Source organism: Chelonia mydas, chromosome 20 (assembly GCF_015237465.2).
Source record: "Chelonia mydas isolate rCheMyd1 chromosome 20, rCheMyd1.pri.v2, whole genome shotgun sequence".
NCBI lineage: Eukaryota > Metazoa > Chordata > Testudines > Cheloniidae > Chelonia > Chelonia mydas.
The window spans coordinates 8,172,831-8,200,774 of NC_051260.2; the positions used below are offsets into that span (position 1 = coordinate 8,172,831).

Below are 27,944 nucleotides of genomic sequence, written 5' to 3' on the forward strand. Positions count from 1 at the left end.
AGCCTGTCTGGAAGGGGACCAGTGTCTTCCTGAGCCCATTCAAATACCCCACAGAGCCTCTCCTGGAGAGCTGAGGCCAGGGTGTGGGGGAAGGGGCTCATCTGAGTTGTTTTCTCTTGCAGGCTATGTCTACACTGCAGACAGAGGGGTGCGCTCAGCTCCCTTAAGTCAGCGGTGGAGACGGGTTAACAGCTGGGGTTCTGCAGACCAGCTCTGTGGCGGGGCTCAGCTCCCCCTAGCAAACAGGCTGAGGCCTCCGCACTCACTCCATGTGCGGGCTGGCCCCAGCTCTCCAGCGAGGCGCACGCAGCGCAACTGCCCCAGACCCCTGCCCTGCCTGCGCGGTCCCGATCCGAGGAGGAGGGGAACGCGTGTGTGCCTGCAGCCCCTGCACCAGCCGCCCCCCGGCTCTGCACCATTCGCTGGGCCCACCTTGATGAAAGTGGCAGCCCCCTCCCTTTCCTCTCGGAATCCGGATACACCGGGAAGCCAGGGAGGGGCCGGGGGATCCCGGAGCAGCCAGCGCTGTCCAGGCAGCGGAATCGCCTGGGTAATAATGCAGCAGGTTCGGGTTTCAACGAGCTTTTCTTGCCCCCCTCCTCCGGGCCAGGGTCCATCTACAGAGGAGCCCCGGGGCACCGGCAGGCGCTGGTACCTTGGCACCCACCGGATGCCATTTTAGCTTCCTCTCCAAACGCCAGGCGCCTGCAGTCCCTGGCGGAGCGGCGATTGGCAGGGCAGGGACAGCCGGAGCTCGCCTTCGCGGGGCCGGGGAGGTCCTGCCCGGCCAGCCCCCGCGGCGGTGCAAGAGGCTGCGTCTCCGCCGGTGCCCTGGCGGGGGGAGGCGCTCCCAGCTGCCCGGATTGGGGCGGGGAGCCCCCGGCCGGGAGCGCTGGCAGCGGGGGTGGGCTCGCTCCGGAGTGAGGCCATATCTGGCAAGCGGGGAGGGACCGGCGGCGCCTGGCTGAGCCAGGCTGCTCCGCTGCGCGCAGGTTCCGGGCGCTGCCTCTCCGGCTCGCCGGCCCCTGCGCAGGCACCGGGCGGCGGGGCTGAGCGCAGGACGCGCTCACCGACTCGGGTAACTGGCGGCAGGGAGCAGGGGCCAGCGGCTCCGGGCGCGGGGGGAGCCGGGGCGGTGGGGTGGCAGCTGCCCGCCGGCTCTCACGCTCTCTCTCCCCGGCGCTGCAGGGGGAGCAGAAGATGGACGCCCCGCGGAGCCCCCCGCAGCTGGACCGGGACCTGCTGGAGTCCCCCGAGGGCTGCCCGTCCCCGCTGGAGCTCAAGTCCGGCCCCAGCAAGAAGATGTGGGTGAAGCTGCGGGCACTGTGAGTAATCCCGGCCTAGCAGAGCAGGGACCCCCTGCCCCGCACTGCGTCCTGCGCGCCGGGGACCCCTTCCCTCTCCCTGGGGCCCTGCTCCCCACTGTCCCCAGGGACGTCTTCCTGCTTCCCAGGGGCTCCTGCATCCCCTTCCCCACTGGGTGTCCCACGCACCCATCCCCCTTTCGCCCTCTGCATCCCCCCTTCTCTTACTCCTTCCCTGGACCCCCTTGCGCCCCAGGGACTCCTACCCCATTTCCCTTTCCCCTTTGGGGTTTCCTGTTCCCGCTCTCCCCCGTGCCTCCCATGCACCCTGGGCATCGGGTCCCCCCTGGTGCTGACACTACATTTATATTGGGGGTGGTTTTTAGGGGGGGAGATTTGTCTCCTTCCCTAGTTTAAGGACACCTGTAAACAAGGGGCTGTATGGTGTGTGTGTGTGGGGGGGGGGGGGGCTGTGATAAACTCAGCTCTGTGTGGGTGGGGGAGGGGGTATGGCTAGGGCACAGCAGTGTGCTCACTGACAGAAGGGGCAATGCCACCGCTTGATTTATTGCAGAGCCACGTGCTTTGCCCAGTCATCTGACGCGAGGCCCTAGAATCGGAGGCTAATTATTGTGTCGCTCCTGTGGAATTAATAGCCTCGCTGAACATTCCTGTGCCAGCCTGGAGAGCCCGGCTTAAAGGGTTTGGAGCAGGCTGCTAAGCCCAGCTTTGCATGGGAGCAGCTCTGTGTGTTTGAAGCTCAGGTATGAGGGATTATTGTCTTTAAACCGTGGCGCAAATAGAGCATCTTTGCGTTATGCCGCAAGCATTCTGCGCTGAGCACGGGAAGCCTGCTCCTTAATGAGCCCAGCACATGTCAGCACCTGGCTGAGGGAGGCTAACACCTGTCAGAACTTCAGAAGAGAGGCAGCGTGTTATCTGTCCTCAGCCCAGCTGCACACCTGAGAGGATACACACCCATTCTTTCTGCATGGGCTGAGCTCTTGGGTTTTTCCATATTTAAATCCATGAAAAAGAACAAAATTCAGGGTAAAAAAGACGTGCTTGTGAAAGGGCCAGGAACCGGTAAGATTAGAAAAGTACAGAGCAAAGCAGGTCTCTAAGGTGCCACAAGTACTCCTTTTCTTAGAGCAAAGCAGGAATTTCCAGTGGAGGGTGTTATCCTGCTCCCATAGGAGACCAGGGGAGACTGTCAATAGGCAGAAAAACTCTGAAATATCGGTGGGTGCAGAATGTATTGGTGGGTGCGAGATGAAGGCGCTGAGCCTGAAGTGCGGTGTTCGTTGCCCGTGCTCTGGAGTGATTAGCTGCATCCCACAAGTCCTCGTTAGACATCCTGTTTACACTACAGAGGAGCAAATGTAATAGTTGCTCTTTGTTATGCCATCTCTGAAATCGTAGAATCCTAGACATGTAGGGCTGGAAGGGACCCAGAGAGGTTGTCTCGCCCATCCCCGCACTGAGTGTCACAGGATGGAGCGGGAGGTGTTTCAAGTGGCGATGTGGCCGGAGTTTCTTTTAAGACTCCCCTGGGCCTCTTTCTATTTGATGATGGCTCAGGGCCCACCACCTGAAAGGATTTGTGCTGGAAATGGCCCACCTTGATTATCATACACATTGTAAGGAGAGTGATCACTTTAGATAAGCTATTACCAGCAAGAGAGTGGGGTGGGGGGAGAGAAAACCTTTTGAAGTGATAAACACCCATTTTTTCATGGTCTGTGTGTATATAAATCTCCTCACTGCATTTTCCACTTTATGCATCCGATGAAGTGAGCTGTAGCTCATGAAAGCTTATGCTCAAATAAATTGGTTAGTCTCTAAGGTGCCACAACTCTTCCTTTTCTATTTCCATAGCTGTGGAGGGAGCTAGTGAAATTGTGGGAAGAGTGGAGGTTTCTGTGGCTCTCTTCACAGGCTGGTAGAAGTGCAGGGTTCAGGCTGGTGTGGGTCTTGGTTTGGATTGTATGTTACTAGTGAGTGTCTGGGGTAGCAATGAGGGCTGCACAGAAGCTGGTCACGAATCCTGGATTTTTAGCCCCAGCAGTTACTGGTCTGAAGATGGGTCCCAGAAAGGGCCGATTTTGTCTGTTCTTTAGGTTTAGAAAGCTTGTTGTCCAATTCGGGGGGTAGTGAGGGAGAGAAACGATACCATGTGGTGTAGGTGATGCGATGGGAATAAATTGTAGACTGATAATTATTTATCTGCGTGTTTGGTGGCTATTTCCTGATAACTCGCACGTGCCTGGGAAATCAGAAGAGGAACCTGAATTAGCAAGCAAGGGGCCAGACCCTGGTGTAAGATCAGTGTGGGCCCCGGTCCTTACACCCTCCCATATGGAGTTCGGTTAGACTCTGCACAGGTGCATGGGTAGGTCGGAGTAGCGGGTCTGGGCCAGTAATTGTAACAATTCTGACTTGTGATGGGTAGATCTAGTTAAAAAATTCGGGAGATCTTTATTCGGGATACAGCTGCTGCAGAACTCCTGTAGCAAGTCCCTTAGCCTCGTTCAGTGACAGTAATTAAACCTGCCTGCCCTGTGGCTGATTGCTACTCACCACAGGGTCTTAAACTAGTTTCACTGTTGGAATTTCACTGTCCCAAGAGTCCCATACGTTTCCGAATGAACAACTTGCCAGACGGAGTTTTCATTTCCTTTGGCACACGTCACCTTCATGCGAAAAAGGCAGCCTCCAAGCCCGGAGAGGGTATCAGTAATTATACCACCCATCCGTAACCCTCCAAGGGGCTGTGGTGTTCTCACTGTTAATCGGGGATGAAGTTACAGCCTCTCCAATCCCACTGGTATGGACAGTCTCCTGGAAACACATCTCCTAGTCCTGGGGTAGTCAACAGGCGGACTGCGGGCAAAGCCAGACCACCAGATGCTTTTGACTGGACTCAAAATCTTGTTATTTACTTATTATTATTATTATTATCATCATTTTTTTTATTATTATTATTTTCTCTGGAGGCTGGACCTTGACTATACCTTGACCAAGACATTTGGACCTTGACAAAAAATAATTGACTACCCCTGTAGTCAGTTTCACTCCAGTCACTTCCTTTCTCCTGCTGGAGATCCCTTTTAAAGGAATATTTTGGATCTTTACCCATGGTTAGGCTCCTCCATTAGTGATACAGCATCTCACAGAGCCGTGCTGGGGCTGCGGGGAGCTTTTTTCTGTTCAGTGGCCAGCCCCAAGCTCAGTGCACCTTGGCCACCCCTAAAATGCCAGGGCTAGGGCAGGGATATGGCCCTTTCTCTGCTCCAGCCAGCCCCGCTGGGCCACTGGGGGAGCACTGAGCTGAGTTTCTCCACTGGCACATGCTCCCCCAGAGCTGAGCCACATTCCTCCACTTAACCCCATCCCCATCTCCTGCAATGCAACCAGTTCTCAAAGCCAGCCTGGGCATTTTCACGTGTGTTTGTTTAACCAGGGTGTGAAAAATTCCCTATATATCTGCTAGTCGGGAACTTAAATTGACTAGCCAGAGGCTGTGAAAAATTCCCTCCTGCTCCTGTATATCCAGGGTGCAAAGGCTGGTGAGAAACTAAGTGGGCCCACAATACTGCCCCACGGCTGTGTGTGTGCGCGTGCACTGCTGTTTCACTGGGTTGTCAGGACTCCTGGTGGGTAGGTTCCATGTTTGAAGGTTCATGGGACGCTTCCTTTGGATGCAGATCACTGGGGTCAGAGTCCCTTGGGTTTGGATGAAGTCAAAAATTAACTGGAGGCAACAAGTTTCTCTTTTTGTGCTGGGGACCTCTGGGCTCCTGTGTGTAACTTTCAGAGGGGTAGCCGTGTTAGTCTGTAACAGCAAAAACAATGAGGAGTCCTTGTGGCACCTTAGAGACTAACAAAGTTATTTGGGCATAAGCTTTCATGGGCTAGAAAGCACTTCATCAGATGCATGGAGTGAAAAATACAGTAGGTAGGTAATAAATATACAGCACATGAAAAGATGGGAGTTGCCTTACCAAGTGGGGGGGGTCAGTGCTAACAAGGCCAGTTCAATCAGGGTGGATGTGGCCTGTTCCCAACAGTTGACAAGAATATCAACAGAGGGAAAATTACTTTTTGTAGTGCTAACGAGACCAATCAGGGTGGATGTGGCCACTCGCCATCACCTACGGCCCCCAACTAAAATCTCTCTGGCGCACCATCAAGAATCTACAACGTATCCTGAAGGACGATCCCTCACTCTCACAGATCTTGGGAGACAGGCCAGTCCTTGCTTACAGACAGCCCTCCAACCTGAAGCAAATACTCTCCAACAACTACACACCACACAACAGAAACACTAACCCAGGAACCAATCCCTGCAACAACTCTGTCCAAATATCTATTAAAGGGACACCATCATAGGGCCTAACCACATCAGCGACACCTGCCCATCTACCAATGTGATATATGCCATCATGTGGCAGCAATGCTCCTCTGCCATGTACATTGGCCAAACCGGACAGTCTCTACGCAAAAGAATAAATGGACACAAATCAGACATCAAGAATTGTAACATTCAAAAACCAGTAGGAGAGCACTTCAGTCTCCCTGGACACTCAATAACAGACTTAAAAATGGCCATTCTTCAACAAAAAAACTTCAAAAACAGACTTCAGTGAGAAGCTGCAGAACTGGAATTAATCTGCAAACTTGACACCATCAAATTAGGCCTGAATAAAGACTGGGAGTGGCTGGGTCACTACAAAAAGTAATTTTTCCCCTGTTGATATTCACATCTTCTTGTCAACTGTTGGGAACAGACCACATCCACCCTGATTGAATTGGCCTCGTTAGCACTGACCCCCCCCCACACACACACTTGGTAAGGCACCTCCCATCTTTTCATGTGCTGTATATTTATACCTACCTACTGTATTTTTCGCTCCATGCATCTGATGAAGTGGGTTCTAGCCCACGAAAGCTTATGCCCAAATAAATTTGTTAGTCTCTAAGGTGCCACAAGGACTCCTCATTGTTTTTGTGTATAACTTTGTTACTATTATTTAGTAACTGGGCCGCATCTGCTCGGGGCAGGGTTCCGGTTTGCCCCCCCAGCTCACCCTCTGGGAGTGTCTGGTTGGTGGCTCGGGCTTGCCCTGGTGCAGGGAGTCTCCCTGTGCTCCACCGAGGCTGACGTCTTGTTCTGGTGCTTCTCGACCCCACAGAAGAACAGTGATTGTTGGGGTTCCGAGAGTTCGGTAAAATCCACACTGGCCACATTTAATTTGGGTGTGAGGGGGTTAAATCGAACCGTAAGAGCTTCGCCCACTAGGGCACAAGGGCCTGGCTCTCAGCTTTGATTCTTCTCTTTCCCTGCCCCTCCCCATTCTTTTGGAGCTAAATCCACTCAGGCTGTTCTGTCCAGCCGGGCGTCTCCTTAGAGGTAGGCTTGGGCTTGGATCTCTCTTCTGCTGGGACGGTCAGAGCCCCACAGCTCTCAGGTGATTAGTGAGTGGGAGCATGAGACCTATTCGAGGGCTCCTAGTTGTGTTGCTGAGGCCCAGGGTCCCTACGCCCAGCATGCCGCTGGGCTGAACCCTGACAGGGGGCTCACCTGGGAGAGGGAGGATTCTGTATTCAAACCAGAGGTTGTTTGGGAAAACACAACCACACTATCAGGGGCACAGCAGGTTCCCGTGTGAGCTGTTGGCTCAGGAGGCTGGTTAGCTCGGCCCAGGTCCAGGCAGTCTCAGCCCCCTGTTACTTGTGGGGTTCAAAGCATTCCAATCGAGGTGCATCCCCCTAATTTACTTCCCTTATGGTTTGTTGTTTTGCATGTGCACCTCCATGCCAGGGACCATCAAGGCTGCTCCCGGGGTCCTGAGGGCAGCTTCTGAGCCCCAGGAGGGGGGCCTCCCATTTTCACGGCTCCCTGCACTTAGTCCCTGGCCTGGCGGGAGCTGCTTTCCTGAGCTCTGTGGTCCCACAACTCTGTGCTGCTTCTCTTTTTCTCTGTTGGGGCAGAGGGGGCTGGAAGGGAGCTGTTCCCACTGCTCCAGCTGGACTGTTACAGGTGATGGAGTTGGTGCAGGTGTGCGCACTTGCGTGGCTCTACAGGCCCGCCCTGGGCACTCCAGCCCTGTGGGTGGGGAGGAGGTTGGAATAGATCAGAGTCCCAGGGTGCACAGTGCTGCTGAGAACAGGGTTCTTGTTTGCGTAGCTGCGTCTGCTTCCACACAGGAGCGGAGCAGGGAGATCCTGCTCCTGGCACCTGAAGTGGGAATGCTTTTCAGGTTCCAGCTGTGGGGAGCTGAGATTTTCCCAGGTCAGACCAATTTCAATGAACGCAACAAATGAGGTGGTAGGGTAAATCCCAACTTGCTCAAACGGGAGCCAGTCAGAGAGCTGGAAACAGGTGCTGTTTATTCACAGGGAGTGGAGTTAGCCAGTGGAATGTTTTACCAAGGGATGTGGCAGATTCTCCATCACTTGGAGTCTCTTTCTAAAGGCTCTGCCCTGGCTCAGCCAGACGTTCTTTGGCTCGAAGCAGGAATTATGGGGTGAAATCTTATGGCTTGTGCTATGCAGCAGGTCAGACCAGATTAATAGATTTTAAGGCCAGAAGGGACCATTCTGATAATCTGGTCTGACTTCCAGAGACTCTCAGCCAGTGACTCCTGCCCCCAGCTGCATAACGGGCTGATCACAGTCATTGCTTCTGGCTTTAACACTGACGACTCTCCCTTGTCTTACTCAGTCCCTGGTTATTAGCTGCACGGGGGCATGACACAAGAACTTGAAGGGAAATGATGGTGATTTAGTTACCACATCTCAGCTGACGTTGCTAACTAAGATTCAGTTGTAATGAATCTCTGGAGTGAGCATGTGTGAGTGCTCTGCTACCCCTTAACACATGGAATTGGAGCGGTGTGTCAAAGACCCCATACTGGCATAGCTGATGGAGATTCTCCTTTAGCTCCCGTGGCCAGGGTGTGAGCTCCAGCAGCAGGAAAGCTTGAGCTCTGTCCCTGGGGCTATAAAGTTTCAGGGAGCTGTGATTTGTAGCACAGGGATGACCTGTGAAATGCGATGAAGCCATGGATTCATATGCAAAAGGGGCTTAAGGCACCTCATGGAGTTGGCTCGGTCAGTAGAGACTTGTGCATTTAGAGAGAGGCTGTAGGGTTGATCCCAGCTGGCAGCCTTCTGGGGAGGCTTTGGGTCTATATAACACCTGCTTTTTCTTTCTTTTTTTTTTTTTTTTAAACAGTTGAGGGGTTTTAACCCGATCATTCCTAAAGGGTAAAATGCCCTCAGCCCGCCGGCTGTGCTGAACTTCACCATAATGAAGCACTTTGCACGGGGATCTTTCTTGCTGCACCGTGTCTTTCCATCCCCACCAAAGTGCCTGAGAGCAGACCCTATTGGCATCAAGCCAAGATCACGAATGCGCATGACGCTGGTGCCTCGTTTGGGGGAGCAGCCGCTGTGCCGAGCCTCCCCGCGGTGGTCGCAGCTGATGGCACAAGCAGCATGGAGGGGTAGGAGACTTGCAAAGCTGTGCAATAATTTCCTTGCTCTTTTAATTAGTGTATTGACAAATGTAACCACATCTTTAATCCCTGGTAGCCCTGAGACGTCCTGATCGGCTGCAAAACAGAAATTCTGTGCTGCCTTAATTAGCCAGGCCACAAGGAGACTAACCCAGGCTCTGTCCCCTGCTATTAAAATGATACAGCGGCTGTAGCCTCCCGTAGTCGAGCAGAGTCAGGGCTTGGCTGCGGTTACGATATTGAGGGTTCTTTGCTGGACCGTGATGCACCCTGTCACTTCCCGATTCCTGCCTGGTGTCCCTCCACATTCTCCCTGTATCCTGGCCTGGATTCGGCAGATGTAGATCAGGCTGGTGGCTGCTCTACTGCCCATGTTGGAGACCTAACCACACCCATCTGGTGTTGGGGCCAGTAGCCCACTCAGCTACCAAGAGACTAGCCATCCATTGGGAACAGCCCGTTGCCTGGAGCGATCGGTCCCAGGAGCAGCCTGGTGCCTTGCAACTGCTGTCCCAGGCCCGGAGCTTCCACTCGCTCCCATTGAAGCTGAGTGTAATATAGATGAGGCCTCTGTTAGCTCTGCCGTTAACTGCTCTCTAAATTACCTGCTTGTGGCATTCCTTCCCCCTGTGGACCATGGGCTAGATTTTCCAAAGAGCTCAGCCAGGGGAGGGATTCCCCAGCGCTCTCAATGGGAGCGGGTGGGCAGTTGGTGCTCCTGGCTCTGCTGTGTTAGAGTGTCAATTTCTGGGGGTGTTAGAACGGCTCCGGAGACCAGCGGGAGCCGCAGGTGCGCAGCTCCTTGGCAAATCGGGCCAGAGGCTTATTAATACACATCTGTCTGGCTCCATGCCTGTAGGATGTGCAATAAGCCCCGGTCCCTGCCCCAAAAAGCTATGCGATCGTACAGAGCTCCTCTCAGCTGGCCTAGGTAACCCTTGTTCCACCCCCCACGCTTCGGCCGGTAGGTTCCTCAAACAGGGCTGCACAAGAAGGGCAGAATTACCTTGCTTGCCAAGTCCTGTCACTTGGATGTAATACAAATAGCAGCCTCTAGGTGGCGAGTAGCCGCTTCATAGTTCAGGTTGCCACAGGGTTTCTCTTCAAGCCCTAACTGTGAAAGTTCTGGGAAATGCACGTCCGCGGGCCGATGGGTCTGGAAACCGCTGTGCTAGTTCTGGGCCTGGGATGGAGTTTGTGATGCACGTTTTTGGTCAAGTGATTTCAGAGATTTCCCCCCACGCCCCCAAGACCTATGTTAAACATTTCACCTTTCTTACCACTCTCTTTGCAGGGGGGTAGGGCTACGGTCAGTTCTACTCCCACATGCTGCCACCGGACTTGCTCCTGTCAAGTTTTAGAGCCAGCTCCAAACCACCCCCAATAATTCAGCGGTGACTGGACTTTGGATGTGGTGCCGCAGAACTATATGGGGGGAGAGAGACTGAAACCTGCCCCCACAAAATGCCCTGTTGCCTAGGAGAAGGTGCACTGGGCTGGGTGCCAGCAGACCATGAATTCAAAACTCCTCTTCTGACAACTGCTGTTAATATCTCTTCATAGCTCTTATTATTGACCAAAGCTGCCTCATTCTGTCCTGGGGGAAGGGGAGCCCTGCAACCACATCCCGCAGGGAGGAAATCCAGTTAAGGACACGGCTGAGCCTGCAGCTTTTGCTCCAGATTAACCCAGCTTTCTATATGAATAGCTGTGAATGAGTTTTTTCATTTCACAGTTAAGCGGGCAAGATGTGAGAGACAGCGAGAGCCCGAGAAAGAGCTGCAGAAGCAGCATCAGCAGCATGAACTGGTGATGGTGGAGCGGAGAGGCATAGGGGACCTCCCAGGGGTGAGTGGGAACAGACCCCGGGGTGCCAGTTCCGCAGGGAACCTCGAGACTAAATTGCTGCCCCTGGTTAAGGGGGGGGGAAGTGGATGCCCACCTCACTGCCTTTGAGCAGGCTGGCGATTTGAACCAGGGGGACCCTGCGGAAAAGCCCCAGTGTCTAGCTCCCTTGCTGGGTCCCAAGGCCATAGACTCTGTCAGCCAGGTGGGTGGGGAGGTGGACAGGCTCCACTCCTGGTCCCAACCTATATGTCTGTGTGGAGTTTCCTTGGGCCAGGCCCCTCGGACCCCCAGTGGGAGCGGAAGGTGATGGTCAATGGGGAGACATTCCTGGGGTGGCGAGATCCTAGGACAGAGAGAACTGTTGTCAAGCCCTGGGTGGTGCAGCCTCAGATGCTGAGGAGCTGTGTGAGGGTCCCAGGGATGAAGCCCCTCAGTCTGCCTATGGCCCAGATCCCTGTGCAGACCCAGGAGGAGTGGGGCTGGCTGGTTGTTGGGGTTCTCCAGGATACCAGCTGCGAGACCCTGTTGGGGAGTGACTGTATCTCTTTGGGACAGGATCCAGGCCTTGCTCCTGTAATGGCCAAGGGTTTGAATTTGAATCCAGGGAACCAATCGGTGGAGAGGGAAATAGTCAGTGAAAATGCAGATGACCTGGCTGGCAGCGGGAAGGAGTTGCTAGGCTCAGGCTACCTGCCTGCCTGTAACCAGACCCCTGGGGCTCCCCGCCTCCCTTGCACACTGGAGAGGGGGCTCACTCTGGCTCTGATGCAGTGAGGAAAGCAGCGAGCTCGCTGCCTACCCCCACTGGGACAGCAAGGGCAGCGCTGAGCACAGTGGGAGCTGAGACCCCAGCTGAATGGGGGGAGACACAGGCAGGGCAGGTTATCTGTTGGGAGTGGCAAGGTGCTTGGTAAGGAAAGTTTGGATGAGCCTAGGCAGCCTTGTGAGCTGATGGCTGTGTCTAGTCAGCAGGGTGGGAAGGCGAGGAGAGTGGAAGGTGAGTGTCCCTGGACCTTACCTGTTAACTGGGTGGAGAAGTGGGACAGTGAAGGAAATGTGCCTGTGTCTGTCAGGGGTATTGACTTGCCTATGGAGGGAGCTACCCCAGTCTCCAAGCAGTTGTCTGTGACCAGCCCTGTGTGCTGGGACAAGGGGAATGAGATCCCAAGCTGTGTGTCTGGTAAAGGAGAAAGTGTGTCCTGCTCTTCTTTGTCTGTGGAGCAGACAGAAGGGGCCTTTCAGCCTGTGATGGTTGAGGGTAGTGCAGTTGTCTCAGAGTTGGTTCTGGATTCAGGTAAAGCCCAGGAAGGGAATGGCCCTAAGTTTGTGTCCGCTCGGGAGAGTGGCCCTGTAACTAGATCGCATCCAGTTAGCATCTATGTAAAATCCCAGAGCCCAGACAATTCTGGTGCTTGTATTTTGCCTGTTGCTAGTGTGTTGTTGGAAAGGGTGTAGCAACTCTGACGAATCAGGATGAGATCCTAGCCAGGGCACAAGGAGAGCATGAAGGTGATGTGATTGTGTTACCTACTGAGGGTGTGGAAACCTGTAGCAAGAAGGAAAAGATTCCTGAACTTGTGTGTGGCAAAGGGAAGGAGAAGGCTTCTGACCTTTTATCTAGGAAGTCTGTCAGTTTGCCTGAAAGGGGATTGTGTAGGAATCCGCCTGATGGGCCAGAGGTAATTCTGGATGTAAGGGAGACCCAGAAAGAGTCTGTTGTTGCTCAGGAAAGTGTTCCTCTAGAGCAAGCCCTAGGTAAAGAGGGTAAGGGCAGAATTTCTGGAAGGGTGAATTGTTGCATAGAAAAGCCCCTAGGAAAAGGAATCCTCATGGTAGTCTTTGCAAGCAGTTTACTGCAGCTGAAGGGTGTGAAAGTGATTTAATCAAGACAGTTTCAGTTCCTAACAGCCAGAAATTTTTTGTTGTGAATGAAGCCACTGACTTTCCTGTTGAAAGATCCAGTGTGGATAGCTTTGAGAAGGTCTCAGACGGAGTGAAAGCTGTTAAGAAAGTTAAACAGTCTTATAACCAAGTGGCTGTGTTTGGCCAGCTTGTTGGGGAGACAAGGTTGTTGAGAAAGGAATGTCTCCATGTGAGTTCTGTAAGTGAACAGTATGTGGCCCAGGTCAAGATGGGGGCTCTTAACCAAGAGAGCCCAAATTGCAGCCCTCCAGACTGGAGCGCTGGGAGAAGACCCTATCCCAGTTTGACCCCCGAGGGTTTTGGGGTGGCAAAAGGCACAGGCCGCATAAACCTTCCCACATGTGGCATGCGAGTGCTATCGACCCCCCCCGACCTAAGGGAGGGCGTGAAACTGGAAGGGCCTGGTGTAACTCCCATCAAGGAATGGGAGAGATGCTGGGGCATCCATGGGAACGTTGGTGGGTTGGAACTTCCCCAGGTCACTGACTAAAGTAACCTCACTCAGTTCGGTCTCGGGGGGAGAGCTGTGACGAAGCGGGGCTGTTCTTAATGTTTCCTCTGAATAGTGTGGGGGTGCCTCAGTTTCCCCTATGCAGTTCTTAAGTATCTAGGTGGTGGGGTAAAGGTGTATAATCACTGCAGAGCCCTAGAGGGCAGGTATGTGCAGGGGTCTGGACACAGAGAATGGACAACACCCTGTTTCCTGGCAGCTGATGGCCTGGCCCTTCCCCCCTGCAAGGTGAGAGCTAAAGGGTTGGAGAACAAAGGAATCAGGTGACCTCCTGGCCCAGGAAAGGGACAAAGCCCAGAGGAGGAGGGGCTGGAGGGAGTTTCGGTTTGGGGCTGGCTGGGGACATGGAGTGAAGTGCAGACGTGGTTCCTGGCTCACTGCCCCCCAAAATGGACCCAGCTGAGGGGTCCTGTTCTCTGCACCTACAAGCTCTGTTTTAGACCATGTTCCTGTCGTCTAATAAACCTTCTCTTTTACTGGCTGGCTGAGAGTCATGTCTGAATGCGGAGTTGGGGTGCAGGACCCTCTGGCTTCCCCAGGACCCCGCCTGGGTGGACTCGCTGTGGGAAGCGCACGGAGGGGCAGAGGATGCTGAATGCTCCAAGGTCAGACCCAGGAAGGTGGAAGCTGTGTGAGCTGTGTGTCCTGAAGACAGTCTGCTCACAGAAAGGAGACTTCCCCAGAGTCCTGCCTGGCTTCATGGGGAGCAGTTCCAGAGCATCGCTCAGGGACTCCGTGGGGGGGCAGGGATCTGCTGGCCTGTCCTAAATTCACAAGTGCAATGAAAGGAGCTAGGGAAGGCGCTGGACATCAGTGAAGTCCAGCTAAAACTCTGGTCGTGATTTGGAGTGTTAAGTAAAATCTAGCCAGTGCTGACTGCTCAGAAGAGGCCAGGATTCGGAAGCTGTAGGTCAGCATCAGGGGAGAAGTGTGTGTGTATGGGGACAGCCCAGGGCTGTGGGCTGGGATGTGGGCGGCATCAGTAGAACTGTGCGTGGAACTCAGGGCTGGGATAGCTGGGGCTGTGGGTCGAGGTTGAGGGGCACTGGCAGAGCTGCGGGTGGGGGGAGCCCTGGGCTGGGACGGCTGGGGCTGTGGGTCGGGGTTGAGGGGCACTGGCAGAGCTGCGGGTGGGGGGAGCCCAGGGCTGGGATGGCTGGGGCTGTGGGTCAGGGTTGAGGGGTACTGGCAGAGCTGCGGGTGGGGGGAGCCCAGGGCTGGGACGGCTGGGGCTGTGGGTCGGGGTTGAGGGGCACTGGCAGAGCTGCAGGTGGGGGGAGCCCAGAGCTGGGGGAGGAAGGGGGCTGTGGGTCGGGATTGAGAGGCACTGGCAGAGCTGGGGGTGTTGAGACAGTCGGGGGGTTGGTGGGCAGTGTGTGTTACGGTGTGCGGAGAGCCCAGGGCTGGGATAGCTGGGGCTGCGGGTGGGGATTGAGGGGCACTGGCAGAACTGTGGGGGGGGGGGGCACCCAGAGCTGGGGGAATGGTGGTGGGGGGGCTGTGGGTTGGGATTGAGGGGAACTGGCAGAGCTGTGCGAGTGAAGCTTTCGCGGCACCCACTAGCATGGTTTGGCTGCAGCCTGTTACCGAATTTAAGCATAAAATAGCATTTTATATATATATATATATAATATCAATCACCACGAAATATATATTTAAAGAGAGAAACCGAAGTTAACTGAGTGACAACGCAGGCGTCTGGGAGGCATATTATTTTTTCCCTTTAATCTTTGCATGAATTTCCGCGCTCGTGATCTGCGCTTGCCTTTGAAACGAGAGGAGAATTTCTGATTGTGTTTCAGCATTTCCCGCCTACTGATCTAACGCTAACTACAAAGCAGAGGCTGGTGCAGGAGCAGCCGTACAGGGGGGTTTAAATGCCTGGATCTCGGGGGGGTGGGAAGGAATCTCTGGCTTGTATTGAAGCTAGAAAACTGCGCTTTCTCTGGGGACGGGGGGCAGTCTGGAGGGGTTGAGCCTTTGGTTTGTCAGTGCAGGTTCTTCCACTGGCATCCACCTCCCGGTGGGGTCTGTGGGGTCGCCCTGGGGTCTGTGGGGTCGCCCTGTCTGCGAGCCTGTTGACAGAACTGGGGAGGAGGGGGAGGCGATACCGGCTGTTTGTTGATAACATGCTCCTCTGTCTCTGCTCTGCATCCCTTGCAAACGTTTGCCTGCAGACTCCATATGTTGCCAAGGGTTAAGTACATGTAGGATCGGGGGGCAGCGGGGTGGGGAGCTCTCCGTATATCAGATAAGTCACATCCAGGGGATATTGCTGACCCCCCCCCAAATATATTTCCATAAATCAAGTGGCCTGTCTGCGCTCCTCTCCCCTACCCTGCACAGCACGTACGGCTCCTGCCCTTACGTCCGTGGCTCCTGGCTGCCAGTCTCTGCTGAATCTGCCTCCTCCTTGCTGCACAGCTGGCTCTTGACAACTCCGGGAGACGCGCCCCCGTTGGCCGTTTTCTTTCTTTTCTAAAATGCCCCCCCTCTTCCCCGCATAGGGGCCAGTTTAGTGTATTTTCTGCTGGAAGTTGAGTTCCTCAAAGCTGGGGGCGATGCTCGGCGTTCTGAATCGTGGCCGGTGGGAGGTGCTTGGGCCGTGAATCGTTGGCCGTGTTAAAATGGTGCCTCCCCGAGGGCTGAATTTTCACCAGGGCCGTGGGCCCAGCCTCCCTTCTCCGGGGGCAGAGTTTGCAGGCACACACCGGAATGAGAACGTAGTGCCCCTCACCCGCTCAGGAGTCCTGGGCATTTGGGTTTACAGCCCCCAGAAGGGCCCATTACGAGCAGAAGGCCTGAGAATTTCCCCCAGCAATCCTGACAGTGACAAATATTTCCTCTGCACCTGCAGCTGGGGGGGCTGCATAAGGGACCCGTCTGCCTTGATGACCCATGGATAAGAGCTAAAGCGTTGAGACCTCTGTTCCCATGGACCTTTCCCCCTTTCCTGGAGGCAGGCCAGGGCATGGCTGGCGCAAGGTCTCCTGGATGCTTCTTCGGGGCCGTGCCCCGCTCTTGCTGGGCATGTGACCCCTCTCCCCATCCTCCGAATGGCTGTTACTGCCCCCTTGGGTAGGGCTTTGAGATCACAGGTGGGAAGAAGCTGGACTGGGCCCGACTTTCAAAAGTGCTCAGCTCCCATTGTTCTGAACTGGGAGATGGGGGAGGGGGAGTTCTCCATTGTTCTGCATGGCGGGGGAGGAGTTCTCCATGGTGAGTGCATTGTGAGTATTCAGGTGCCAGCAATGGGAGGGAACATGTGAGGGATCTTCCATCCTAACCAGCCTGTCTTTGGGAGTCAGCGTGGCATGACCATCTGTGGGCTGCTTTGCTGATCCGCTGGGCAGTCGCTTCTCTGTGTCCCCACCTCTCGCCTGGCGATGGCATCATGACTCCCAACTTCTCTGAAACCCCTTCCCGGTACCCGCTTCCCACTGTGGGCTAGCTGGGCTGCTGGGATGAGGAGCTGGGGGTGGGGTGGAGGGGATTCTGCACAGCTGGGCCATCTGGGATTTTAGCCGGCAGAGTGCTAGACTCAATGGGCTGCTTCTCTGTCTTTACTTTCCCTCTTCTCTGTGTGGCTGTTGGGATGATAACTCCGGTTTCAGCGATGCTCACTGGGTGCCCAGCAGTTTGCTGGCCCATGCTGCCAGGGGGACTGGCCATCTGGGCTGCCACCTTGCCCACTGCCCCCCACACCCAGAGCTCTCGCCCTTTTCACCCCCATGTCTAGGGAGGCAGCTCTGGGGTCCACTGACCCATCTTAGCAAACACTCTCTGGAGGAGCTGGGGCAGGTGATTCCTGGCCTGCACCCTGCCCCGGTCACTCCATTGCTGATTGCTCTGGGGAGGAGCTGGACACTGCTAGCAGAGAGGTGTGGCTCTGTGCTGAAATGTGCATTTTGAAACTGTTCTCTAGCTGAGTTTGTATCTAAATGAGGGCTGGAGGAGGGAGTGACCCACGGCAGGTGGCAGCAGCACGTATGATGGGGCGAAGGGCATGTGTGTCCGTCTGTCTGTGTGGAGCTGTCTGGTTTTATGCAATTTGCTAAGTGCTGAGAGATTAAGTAAAACAATAGCTAGCCCTACACTGAGATAAACCAGCTGCTCCCACTGTGTGTTTGGGACTGGATTGACACCTGGTACCTGCTGGCTGGCCTGGTATCAGCGAGAGGGTCGCTGTTCTCGCTGAGATCTGTGCTAGAGACCGCATGGCCTGGGACTGCCTGTCCATGGGGTCGCCCTCCTGCATCCCCGCACACTTTCCAATCACAAGTTACCTCCCCGGGAGAAACTTGCCCCTGTCAAGTGGGCTTGGCTCTTTGGTGGCCTTGTGCCAGGGCTGATATCAGACCCACCCCTGGGCCATCACCAGCAACGAGGGCTGGGGGAAGTGGCTTCCCCACCCTAGGATATTGATGAGAGTTCAGTGTTTCTCCCTGTCTCAAACTGGGACAAAACGTACAAATCTTGAAAATATTTGCAAACCAAGCCTCCCCAGCCCTCCAAAGAATTCCCATTTGGATGAATGGAAACGTTTTGTTTTGATTTCACCCTTTTTTTCCTTTTATCTTTTTTGTCTAATAAGCCTAAATTTCAGAACAAAATGTCATTTGGAATCAGGAAAGCTCAGATTTTCTGTTTAGAAAATGTCAAATTGAAACATTTCAACAACGTCAAAACTCTTTCCCCATTTCTCTGAGGTGGGAGGTTCATTGGAGCCGACCCTGTTTCTCCAGAAGTTTTGGTTTCAACCAGCCAACAATTTTCAAATAAAAATGTTTGACTGAAAAATTCACACCCAGCTCTAGCAGTGACCCTGTGGAGTGGGACCCCTGCACTCCCATTGCCCAGACAGGACAGAGCTGCTGGTGAGCATGGCCGGGCTGAAACTACTGCTGGTGACCTGGGGGATGGGGATCTGCATACGTTGCAAGCAGAAATGATTCGGTGGAAGAGCTGGTGGGCGCATGCTGGCTGACGTGGGTTGTGCTGTGAAAGGCCGTTCGCTTTATGCAGAGACCCTGCTTGCCCAGCTTGGCGCCCAGAGTGCGTCAGAGTTGAAGCTGCTGCCTGCAGTCGTGAAAACAAGCGTGTGGTGCTTCCCCCCACCCCCTTTTACTCCTGTTAGCCCTGCCAGAGCAGCTCAGCCCTGAAGGGAAGGCGGGGGGCAGCCAGCGTCTCTTCCTCCTTGTGCATCGTCCCCAGAAGGCAGTGGGCCTGGACTGGTAGGGCAGGATTTGGCCTGTGGAGGTGTTATTCCTGGTCGGGTTTGCAGGGCTGGTAGGTGGAACCCTCCTTCTCTCTGGCAAGGTGAGTGCGTGTGCTCACGAGGGGACGGAGCCTCCTCCCAAGGTCATTTTCACAGTCACACAGTCTGCAGAGCGGAGCCGCGCTCGAAAGCTTCCCAGAGCTTTGAAATCGGCATCTCCGTTTCCTCGCTGGCCCCATCCCGCCCATCTCACTCGTCCCTTGAATCACTGCTTGCAATCGGGGACGAACAAGGAGAAAGGAGTTCGACACATGTCGTGGCCAGAGGCCTTACGGGGCCTGGATGCGGTCTGGAGAGAGGGTCTGGGGACTCTCATTCATTGCACTGGGTGCTCTGCCTCTGTGCTATGTCCATCAGAACCCCAAGGCTTGATTGGCAGAACACTTCAGTCTCTTTGGTCACTCGATTACAGACCTAAAAATGGCAATTCTTCAACAAAAAAACTTCAAAAACAGACTCCAACGAGAGACTGCTGAATTGGAATTAATTTGCAAACTAGATACAATTAACTTAGGCTTGAATAAAGACTGGGCGTAGATGGTCATTACACAAAGTAAAACCATTTCCCCTTGTTTATTTCCCCTCCTGCTGCTGTTGTCAACTGCTGGAAATGGCCCACCTTATTATCACTACAAAAGGTCCCCTCCCCCCCCACGCTCTCCTGCTGGTAATAGCTCACCTTACCTGATCACTCCCATTACAGTATGTATGGTAACACCCATGGTTTCATGTTCTCTGTGTATATAAATCTCCTCACTGTATTTTCCACTGCATGCATCCGATGAAGTGAGCTGTAGCTCACGAAAGCTTATGCTCTAATAAATTTGTTAGTCTCTAAGGTGCCATAAGTCCTCCTTTTCTTTTTATGGATACAGACTAACACAGCTGCTACTCTGAAACCTGATCTCTGGAAATGACGCCCTAAGTGACTATATGGGTGGGGATGTGGCAGGTTCTAGGCTGGTGCTGAGCTGCTACCTGGACAATATCCTCTCTCCGTCCTTGGAGCTTTACAAAGGAGGAGGGAATTGTTACCCCCCTGGGATGGATAGAGAAACTGAGGCACAGGGAGGTGAAGGGACTTGTCCAAGGTCGCCCAGCAGACTGGTGTCAGAGCTGGGACTAGAAGGCAAGTCTCCTGAGTCCCAGTCCAGTGCTCTCTTCATTTGGCCACACCGCCTCCCTTGGCCTGCTAGTACCATTGGTGCCCGCTGGACCTGCCTGGCTGCCTTTAACCTGTCTGGCTATGTACTGAGCCTATCGCACCTGCTGCTCCCACTGGCAGCCAGCTGATTCTCTGGCCCACAGTTCAGCCCTGGGTTTCTGCACGTCCAGAGCAGCCAGGACCATCTCTCTGGCGTTTCTAACGGGGCACCCACTCGAGGCCAATCTGGAGACAAATCCACCCCCCCTTCCCCACAAGTGCCTAACCCCTCTAGGAGTTGGAGTGCGAGACAGGCAGCCTGGGTTCCATGCTCAGCTCTGCCACAGATGTGGTGATGGGCCTGATATGGCTTCCATCGAGCCCACAGGGAGCTGGAGGAGCCAGGGATGTGTACACACACACGTACACACACACACACACACACGTACACACACGTACACACGTACACACACGTACACACGTACACACACGCTTTATCATCCTAATACCTGTGAAGTGCTGGGAAAAGCCCACATGTTCCACCTGCCTCTTCATCAGAGATTCCCCCCTGCTCTCCCCTTCTTAGCAGCGGGCACTGCTTGGAGACAGGTGTGGGTATAACAGTAGCTCCTTGATGAGAACTCCCATGCAGGCTGGAGAGGGAACAAATAATAAACCAAGGCAATGCTTCCGACTAAAGAACCCTCTCCGTTAGGCCAACACCCCAGCAGAGTCCACGGGAGACCTCCCTGCACTCTGGAGGCTCCTCCAGGACTACGGCTCATGTTGGGCGAGGTCCACTGTTTGCAGAATTCCCTCGGGGCTCCATGCAGGTGCAGGGGGCTACAGGATCAGAGCTGCCACCTCCTGGGTAACTGTCACTGCAATGGAGGGAGGAGAATGGGTGTGAAGTCTCTGTCAGATTGCAAGGCACCTGCTTCGACTGTATTAACAAAATGTCCAGCCTGAGTAAAGGGACTGGCAAAGGGGGAGAGCAGGGGCTGGTTGGAAATAGAACATATGCTCCTGATGGGCTGCTTCATGATGGAGAAAAGTGACGGGTCAGTTTATATAGATGTGAGCTCTTTGGAGAAGGGAGCAGCTCTGTGTTTGTGCAGCACCTGGCACCATCTGGGGCCTGGTCCATGAGTGGGGCTTCTAGCAGCTACAGTAATACAAATAAATAATAATAATAATAATTAATATAGAACTTGCCTGTCACGTTTCTCCATCACGAAGCAGCAAGTAAGTACGTGAAGTACATGTGCACATGTGGGTGTTTTCTGCTTGTTCATCTTTCTTTAGAAATACAAGTTGCTGGTCTCTCCTGGATTTGCTAGAGGACCCATTGGATGTCTCAGAGATGTGGATTGTGAGCTGTGTAAAGGAAGGGGAGGGTGGGATTAACCTTTATCAAAGACCTTTTTTCTCCTAAGTGTTTCTCAGTCATTTGAATTAAATTAATAATAATAACCCCCAACCAAACCCTCATCCAAAGATTTATAAAGAGAATAAAATAATAAAACCTGTCCTCTGAAATACCAGGGTTTTTTCTGATGTGTCTTATCACCTGTTGAGCTTTTCATGAAAAACGAGACCTGAACTTCGACACAGGTGAGGTTCTGGTCTCCCTGGACAAGAGCAGAGCTATTGCTTTGTTGGTGCTATCAGCAAACGCAGAGTAATGCTTGCTTGTTATTTCTGTTTAATTAAAAAACAAATATGGAAATCAGTTGCCAAAAACTGTCATGGACACTTTCAATCTGCACTGTTAAAATTAAGGAGTCGGGGAACAGAAGCGAAGGTTCAAACAGAGCTGTTTGTCAGGCTATCCTGCAGGTATGTAGCGTTTGATATTCTTGGGGGTTGGTTTAAATGTGTAGCTAATGCCTGGCTGTTTGTGGCATGCAGCAGGTGCCGCTGAGTTCATGTTACCATTGGAGCCTTATTGTTTGCGGCTCCTGAGTTCCTCTTTTGATCTTTGTTTTGTTTTCCAACCGGTGAGCCTGCTGCAGTGCCAGGCTGTGTTGTATGTGAATAGAGCTAATGTGTGAGCTGTGGACAAGAAGGGAGGTGAATGAGGCCAGAGCCCCTTCTCCAGTGAGTTACCTACTGGGCTGCGGAGGCTGCGAAGGGAGAAATTGAAATTAACCGCACTGAGGCACCTGTGTAATCCATCCTACAAAGGAGCGCTGCTCTCGCCTTTCCCATGGGGAATTGGGGACCCTTCATCACTTCTTTTGGTTCTCCCTATCTGAACTCCTTTGCCAGGCACTGGGATTTTCTCAGTGTCTTCTGGGCCTCATTTAATATTCCCGCATAAAGTAGCATTAGACTCAGCAGCCACTCACTCAGAATACATCCGATGTTGCATCCGATGAAGTGAGCTGTAGCTCACGAAAGCTTATGCTCAAATAAATTCGTTAGTCTCTAAGGTGCCACAAGTCCTCCTTTTCTTTTTGCAAATACAGACTAACACGGCTGCTACTCTGAAAAAAATCACTCAGAATGTCGCACTGATCTCCCCATAACCCCCAGGGTGCCCGACCCCTGCAGATGGGTGGCCCTGGCACAGCCTCAGCAATGAAACAGAATCTTGGAAAGAAAAGTGAGGGATGTTTAAACAGGCGTGAAATAAACAGGAAGAGACATGGTGGGGTTTGGGGGAGGGATGGGGATCTGACTAGGGTCGGGGAAGGAAGGTGAGCAGAGCAGCATCTTCCTGAACTGCAAAAATATTAAATAGTGACAATGCACTGGAAAGGTTCCTGTAGATGGGGGAGTATCAGGGGCATATGAGCCTTGCAGTCAGCCCTGAGCCCTATTGTACAGGGTTCCTGCTTATTTCCTGGAAATCTCGGCCCTCCAGAGGAGACTCACAGCTTCAGGCAAACTTGCAAACAGCCTCATCATCTCCTTGGCCCCGGGGTACAATCCTCTGCATGTTTCTGCCTCCATCTCAGGCTGCCAGGGTGAGGGGCTGCAGGAAATGCTGGACCCCGACTGGGCCTAGGGAAGGAGCAGATTCAAGGACCGCGGCGTGGTTCCAGATAGGAACTAGAAAGTGGGCCAGGCGCTGTATGCAGCACAAAAGGGCTGAGTTCAAAATCTTGGGGTTCCTCTTAAAATCGCAAAACAAAACCGGTCACTCTATGAGGGCGGGGAAGGGAACATAGAATAAACTTGGGAGAGCGAGGAACTCATAAACCAAGGCCATCGGTTGGGGCAGACACCTCGCCTCCTGGGTATCTTAGCAGTCTGGTGACTGTGATCCTCCCGCATGGCTGAGTGGCTAGTGAGGCATTAGCTCCTTCCCAGCTCTCCATTCAGTTTGTCAAGGCAGGCCCAGCTCCAGCCCGCTAGGAAAGGCTGCCTGGGAAGTCCTTAAGAGCTGAGGTGCTGGGTAAGAGACACCCTCCCTGGAATCCCTCTGCTGTCTGCAGGTTCAGCCCAATCTGCCTCTTCATTGCCTGCAGCCTCCAAGCTATCTACTGTCTTGAAAGATCCCCTCAGCCCTGTACTAAATCTGTGCAAAGAAATCACTGGCCTATAGGAACCTAAAACAACCCTTGCTACCAAGCAAATCCTTTCCTTCAAGAGCTGTTACCGGGCTCCTGTACCCAAGCGTGCCGGACTGTGGTTCTGGGCAGGATGACCTGCCCCCCCAGGCACACTGGATGCAATTCTCTGATCCTTTATTTTCTCCACGGGGCTAATAAAGTTTCCTCAGCCCCAAACTTAAAACCGTACCGAACTTTTGCCCAGAATGACCCGAATAATCACGTAACAGAAGTGCAAATGAGTCCTGGCCCCTGCTCACCAACAGATGTCAGCAGAGAGCTCCCTTCCCTATGGTACCTCCATCCATCCTGCGTTCCAAACCCGCTCTAGGCTGCTTTTCTCCCTGTTCATCAACAGGGGTCAGTATCGAGCTCCCTACTGTCAAGGGCTTCAGGCCACAGGGTTTATAAACACTTGGGCTTATTTCTCTCAAAGCTATAATGGCTCCATTGCAGCTGGATTTGGGGAAAGAGTTTAGCATTGCAGTGGGCAGGCGTGTGTGTGTGGGGGGGAGCATTGCTGCCTTCTTCTGGACGGGATTAAAACTGTTCAACCATGTGTCATGAGCCCTGTACTGTCGACAGTTGATGGGGATTCTCCTGTAGCTTGAGTGCTAAGGGGCTGGGCTTTTGGACCTGGAAGATCCTAGCTCTGTCACTGCAAAGTTCTGATTGTTCATGGTGAGAAGCAAAATGACAACTGTGAAGTCCTGCTTGGCCACAGATTTGTTACAGACTCGGGTTTCCTAGGTGCAGGATGACTCATTTCACCAGATGATGGAAGCTGAGGCTGTCACATGGCTGGCACTTAACCTGGGCTATTGCTGAGCCGCCGCTCCGGGCACAGCAATGCTGTTCTCTGTTCTTTAAGGCCACGTGGACTCAAGGAGACCCCTATTACCCTCTTAGTATCACTTCCACTTCGCTGATCACTTTCAGAACTTTCTTCTTAGGTTCAGTCTCTCTCTCTCTCTCTCTATGAGAATTTACTGTAGCTCCCCTGGCTTCAGAGAGTCCATTTAAAGGCGACTTTTCTCCTGAGATGCCATGGGCATCGCAGCTCTCCAGAGACACTCTCCTGCCCCTTCACAGCTGCCTCCATCCAACCCCAGCACCCCCAGCCCACCCCACCCCAACCACCAGGGTTGCACTCCTGGCTCTGGCTCCCACTTGGGATGTGATTGGTCTGCTTCTGATGCCGATGCCCCTGCATTGGCTGAATTCTTGATGCAGTGGGAGGGTCTGTTCGAAGATTGTTTCAATCATCAGCTGTCAGTCAGGGTGTTTGATGGACAGGTCGGGCCACTCACCCCAGCAGCTCTAGAAGAGCTATCGAGACAGGACTCCACCCTGAGTCTGTTTTGTCAGTGGTGTCCATGAATCAAGACCACAATGCTGGCTGCTTGACTCTCATTCACCCCCCCCTCCCCCCCGTCCCCGTAAGGGATCCTGCCAGGAACAGGAGATGATACCCCTACATGACTGGGTATGCCCTACATGCCTATCTCTGTCTCTGCATCTGCAACAGCCTGGCCTGTACCAGACCCACCACTCTACCTGCCGTATCGATCCTGGCTTTGAGTGAGCCCAGCACCCGTGTCTGGCTCTTCGGAAGGTCTCTGCACCATCACAAGCATCACAGCCTCTGTCCCTCCCCAGCCCAGTAACCCAGGGAAATAGAGTGATTATTTTAAGTGACAGCTGCAGGTGGTTCCATCTGTATCGGCTTCCTGCAGCCTCCAACTCCCCCAAACCCCTGCCCCATCCGTGGCTCAGCCAGCCTCATCCAGGTCTGAAACCGATGGTTTCAGGATTGGTATTTTTAAGGCAATCTAATGGGAGCTGGCAAGTCAGTGCTGCCTCCCGTGGATCTGCCCGCAGGAGGAGGTTTGGGGGAGAGAAGACATAATAAGGCTTTTAGCTCCATGAAAAGGCTCTGAGAGCCAGTCGGCTTGTGCTCCATGGGGAAGCCAGGTCTTGCAATTTACAGATTTATTAGAACGTGGACGCTGATAGGGAAAGAAATTCATCCATTCTTTTAATTAGCTTGTCCATTGATCTACCGGTTAGATCATGCAACTGGGAGGCCGGACTCCTGGGTGTTCCCGGCACTGCTGCTGACTTGCTGTGGCCTTTACTGTTTTGGGGCTCAGTTTCCCCCTTTGTCTAATGGGGATAATGTAAAATGCTATGCGATCTGCGGATGGGAAAGCCCTGGCATTGCTATTGTGACAGCCGCTGGCTCCCAGGAAGGTGCTGTGTGTTGCTATGACAGATCCCATTTCTGGGTGGTGCTGGCTCCACTGTGGCCAATCTGCTGCTTGGGTCAGGAGGCGGGAAGGTGTATATGGGGCAGTTGGTGCTGAAGGATACGGGCTCTGGCAGCCTTTGACAGGCTGCTGTAACTAATCCAGGAGCTGCTGCTGCTGCGCGAGGCTCTGCCTGTGGCTGAAGCAGCCCCGTGTGCCTGTGCGTGGCGGCGTTGTGAGGGCTGGAGTCGACGATGCGCCTGGCTGGGATTTGTAGACTCCATCGAAAATGCTGTGGAGTGCAGCCAGCAGCTCCAGCTTCAGACTCTGCTGAATCCCTTTCTGTCTGGGTCCAGGCCAAGCCCTGCGAGGTCCGCCTTGGGCCCACCATAGCTCTCTGCCCACAGCCAGCCTTCACCTCCCCTGCCCACGGCCTGCCTTGGGCCCATTGCAGCCCCCTGCCCACGGTCCGCCTTGGGCCCACCATAGCTCCCTGCATAGAATCATAGCAGATCAGGGTTGGAAGGGACCTCAGGAGGTATCTAGTCCAACCCCGTGCTCAAAGCAGGACCAATCCCCAACTAAATCAAAATGAGAAGGCAGAGGTCAGAGAGGAGGTTGCTGTCGCAGGAGCAGGGCTGTCTAGGGCCTGGAGGGTGGCTTTGTGGTTGAAGAGGGCACTGGCACTCAGGAGATCTGCCTTCAATTCCCTGTTCTGCCACAGACTCTCTGGGTGACCTTGGGTGAGTCACTGAGTCTCTGTCTCGGTGTGATGCTAACCCTGCCTTTCTGTCTTGTCTAGCTGGATTGTAAACTCTGGCTCCAGGCCCCCAGCCCAACGCAGCCCCAGTTCTGGAAGAGACCGCTCAGTGCTGCTCCAATCTGAGTCATACGTGCTGCAGGCAGCCGTGGGTTTGCTAGCAAAAGCAGCAGTGCTTTCAATGATGGAGGGGTGGGGCACAGTTGCCCTGTTCTGCACAGCCCCATGTGACACTTTATGCAGATTTAATGCAAGGATTTGCATATTTGTAACTAATTTGCATGTAACCATGAACTCTGGTTTACAGATACGGTGTGGATTTAGTGCGGGTGAAAGATGTTGGTGACCGAAACCCTCGATTTATCTCTGGGGCAGTAGCAAGGTCAGTTTACCCCCCGCACTGTCCTGCCAGCACAGTTCACCCTAATCTGGGGGACCCTCCTTTCAGTGTCATTTCACCCAGGCAGCTCTTTGCCTTTCTGCTCAGTTGGGGGGAGTGAGTTTGTGATGGGTGGGAGCTGGAGCTGAAACCCCCCAAAGTCATCTCACATCAGAGCCACTGAACAGCTCTTAGGTGGAAGCAGTTTATAACCCCCGCAGAGTCGGGCTGATTCAGACCAGTGACTCAGAGACAGGGGCTCTGTCACCCACTAGCGATGTCCCGAGGCAGCCAGTCCCCATTGACTCTGATGTTCCACCTTCATGGAGCAGGTTTTATAGGTTCATGGGTTTCAAGGACAGAAGGGGGCATTGTGATCATCTGGTCTGCCCTCCTATGTGGCACAGGCCAGAGACCTGCCCCCAAATAATTCCTAGAGCTGAGCTTTCCGAAAAACACCCTGTCTGGACTGAAAAATTGCCATGACCTTAGTAATTTGTTCCAATGATTAATCATAGAAAAGTGAGACAGGAAGGGACCTTGAGAGGTCATCAAGCCCAGCCCCCTGCACTGAGGGAGGAGCAAGCAAACCTGGACCATCCTGACAGGTGTTTGTCCAACCTGTTCTTAAAAGCACATTTAATTGATTTAGTTGGGGTTGGTCCTTCTTTGAGCAGGGGGTTGGACTGGATGACCTCCTGAGGTCCCTTCCAACCCTGATATTCTATGATTCTATGAAAGCCTCCAGTGATGGGATTCCACAACTGCCTTGGGAAACCTAGTCCAGAGCTCAACTCCCCTTAGAGTTTTCCCTAATATCTAACTTAAATCTCCCTCCCTGCAGACTTCTTGTCCACCTTCAGTGAACATGGAGAACAACTGCTCTCCATCCTCTTTATAATAGCCCTTACCATAGCTGACGACTTAGCAGCCCCCTGCAGATGTCTTTTCTCAAGCCTTAACATGCCCAGGGTTTTTAACCATTTCTTTTATAGATCCGGTTTTCTAAACCTTGTATATATTTTGTTGGTTTCCTCTGGACTCTCTCCAGTTTGTCCACATCTTTTCTGAAGTGTGGGCCCAGAATTGGATACAGGACTCCAGCTGAGGCCTCACCAGAACCGAATAGAGCCGGACAATTACCTCCTGCGTCTTACATCCGACACTCCCGTTAATATACCCCAGAATGATATTAGCCTTTTTCTCAATTGCATCCATTGTTGACTCATATTCACGTTATGATCAACAATGTGATGCAGTTGCAGAAAAGGCTAATATCATTCTGGGGTGAATATAGCATATAATTACCCTCACTGTTAAAAAATTTATGCCTTATTTTCAGTCTGAAATTGTCTAGCTTCAACTTCCAGCTTTGGATCCTGTTATACATTTCTCTGCTAGATTGAAGAGCCCATTATCAAATATTTGTTCCTCATGTAGGTACTTACAGACTACAATCAAGTTC

The 27,944-nt window shown here is 53.3% G+C and overlaps 1 protein-coding gene across 4 annotated transcripts in view; it reads left to right on the forward strand.

The window, feature by feature from the left end:
- Window positions 1–403: 403 nt before the first annotated feature.
- PDE1B (phosphodiesterase 1B) overlaps window positions 404–27,944 on the forward strand; it is a 135,509-nt gene continuing 107,968 nt past the window's right edge. The window contains exons 1-2 of one of the 4 annotated variants that reach the window (XM_037884040.2): window positions 404–550; window positions 1,189–1,325. In XM_037884040.2, the coding sequence (XP_037739968.2) occupies window positions 437–550; window positions 1,189–1,325 (251 nt within the window). In that variant the 5' untranslated portion in view covers window positions 404–436. Of the gene's footprint in view, window positions 566–947; window positions 1,079–1,188; window positions 1,326–27,944 lie in introns of those variants that run through there. The other 3 variants (XM_043532547.1, XM_043532546.1, XM_037884039.2) reach the window with 3 other exon arrangements.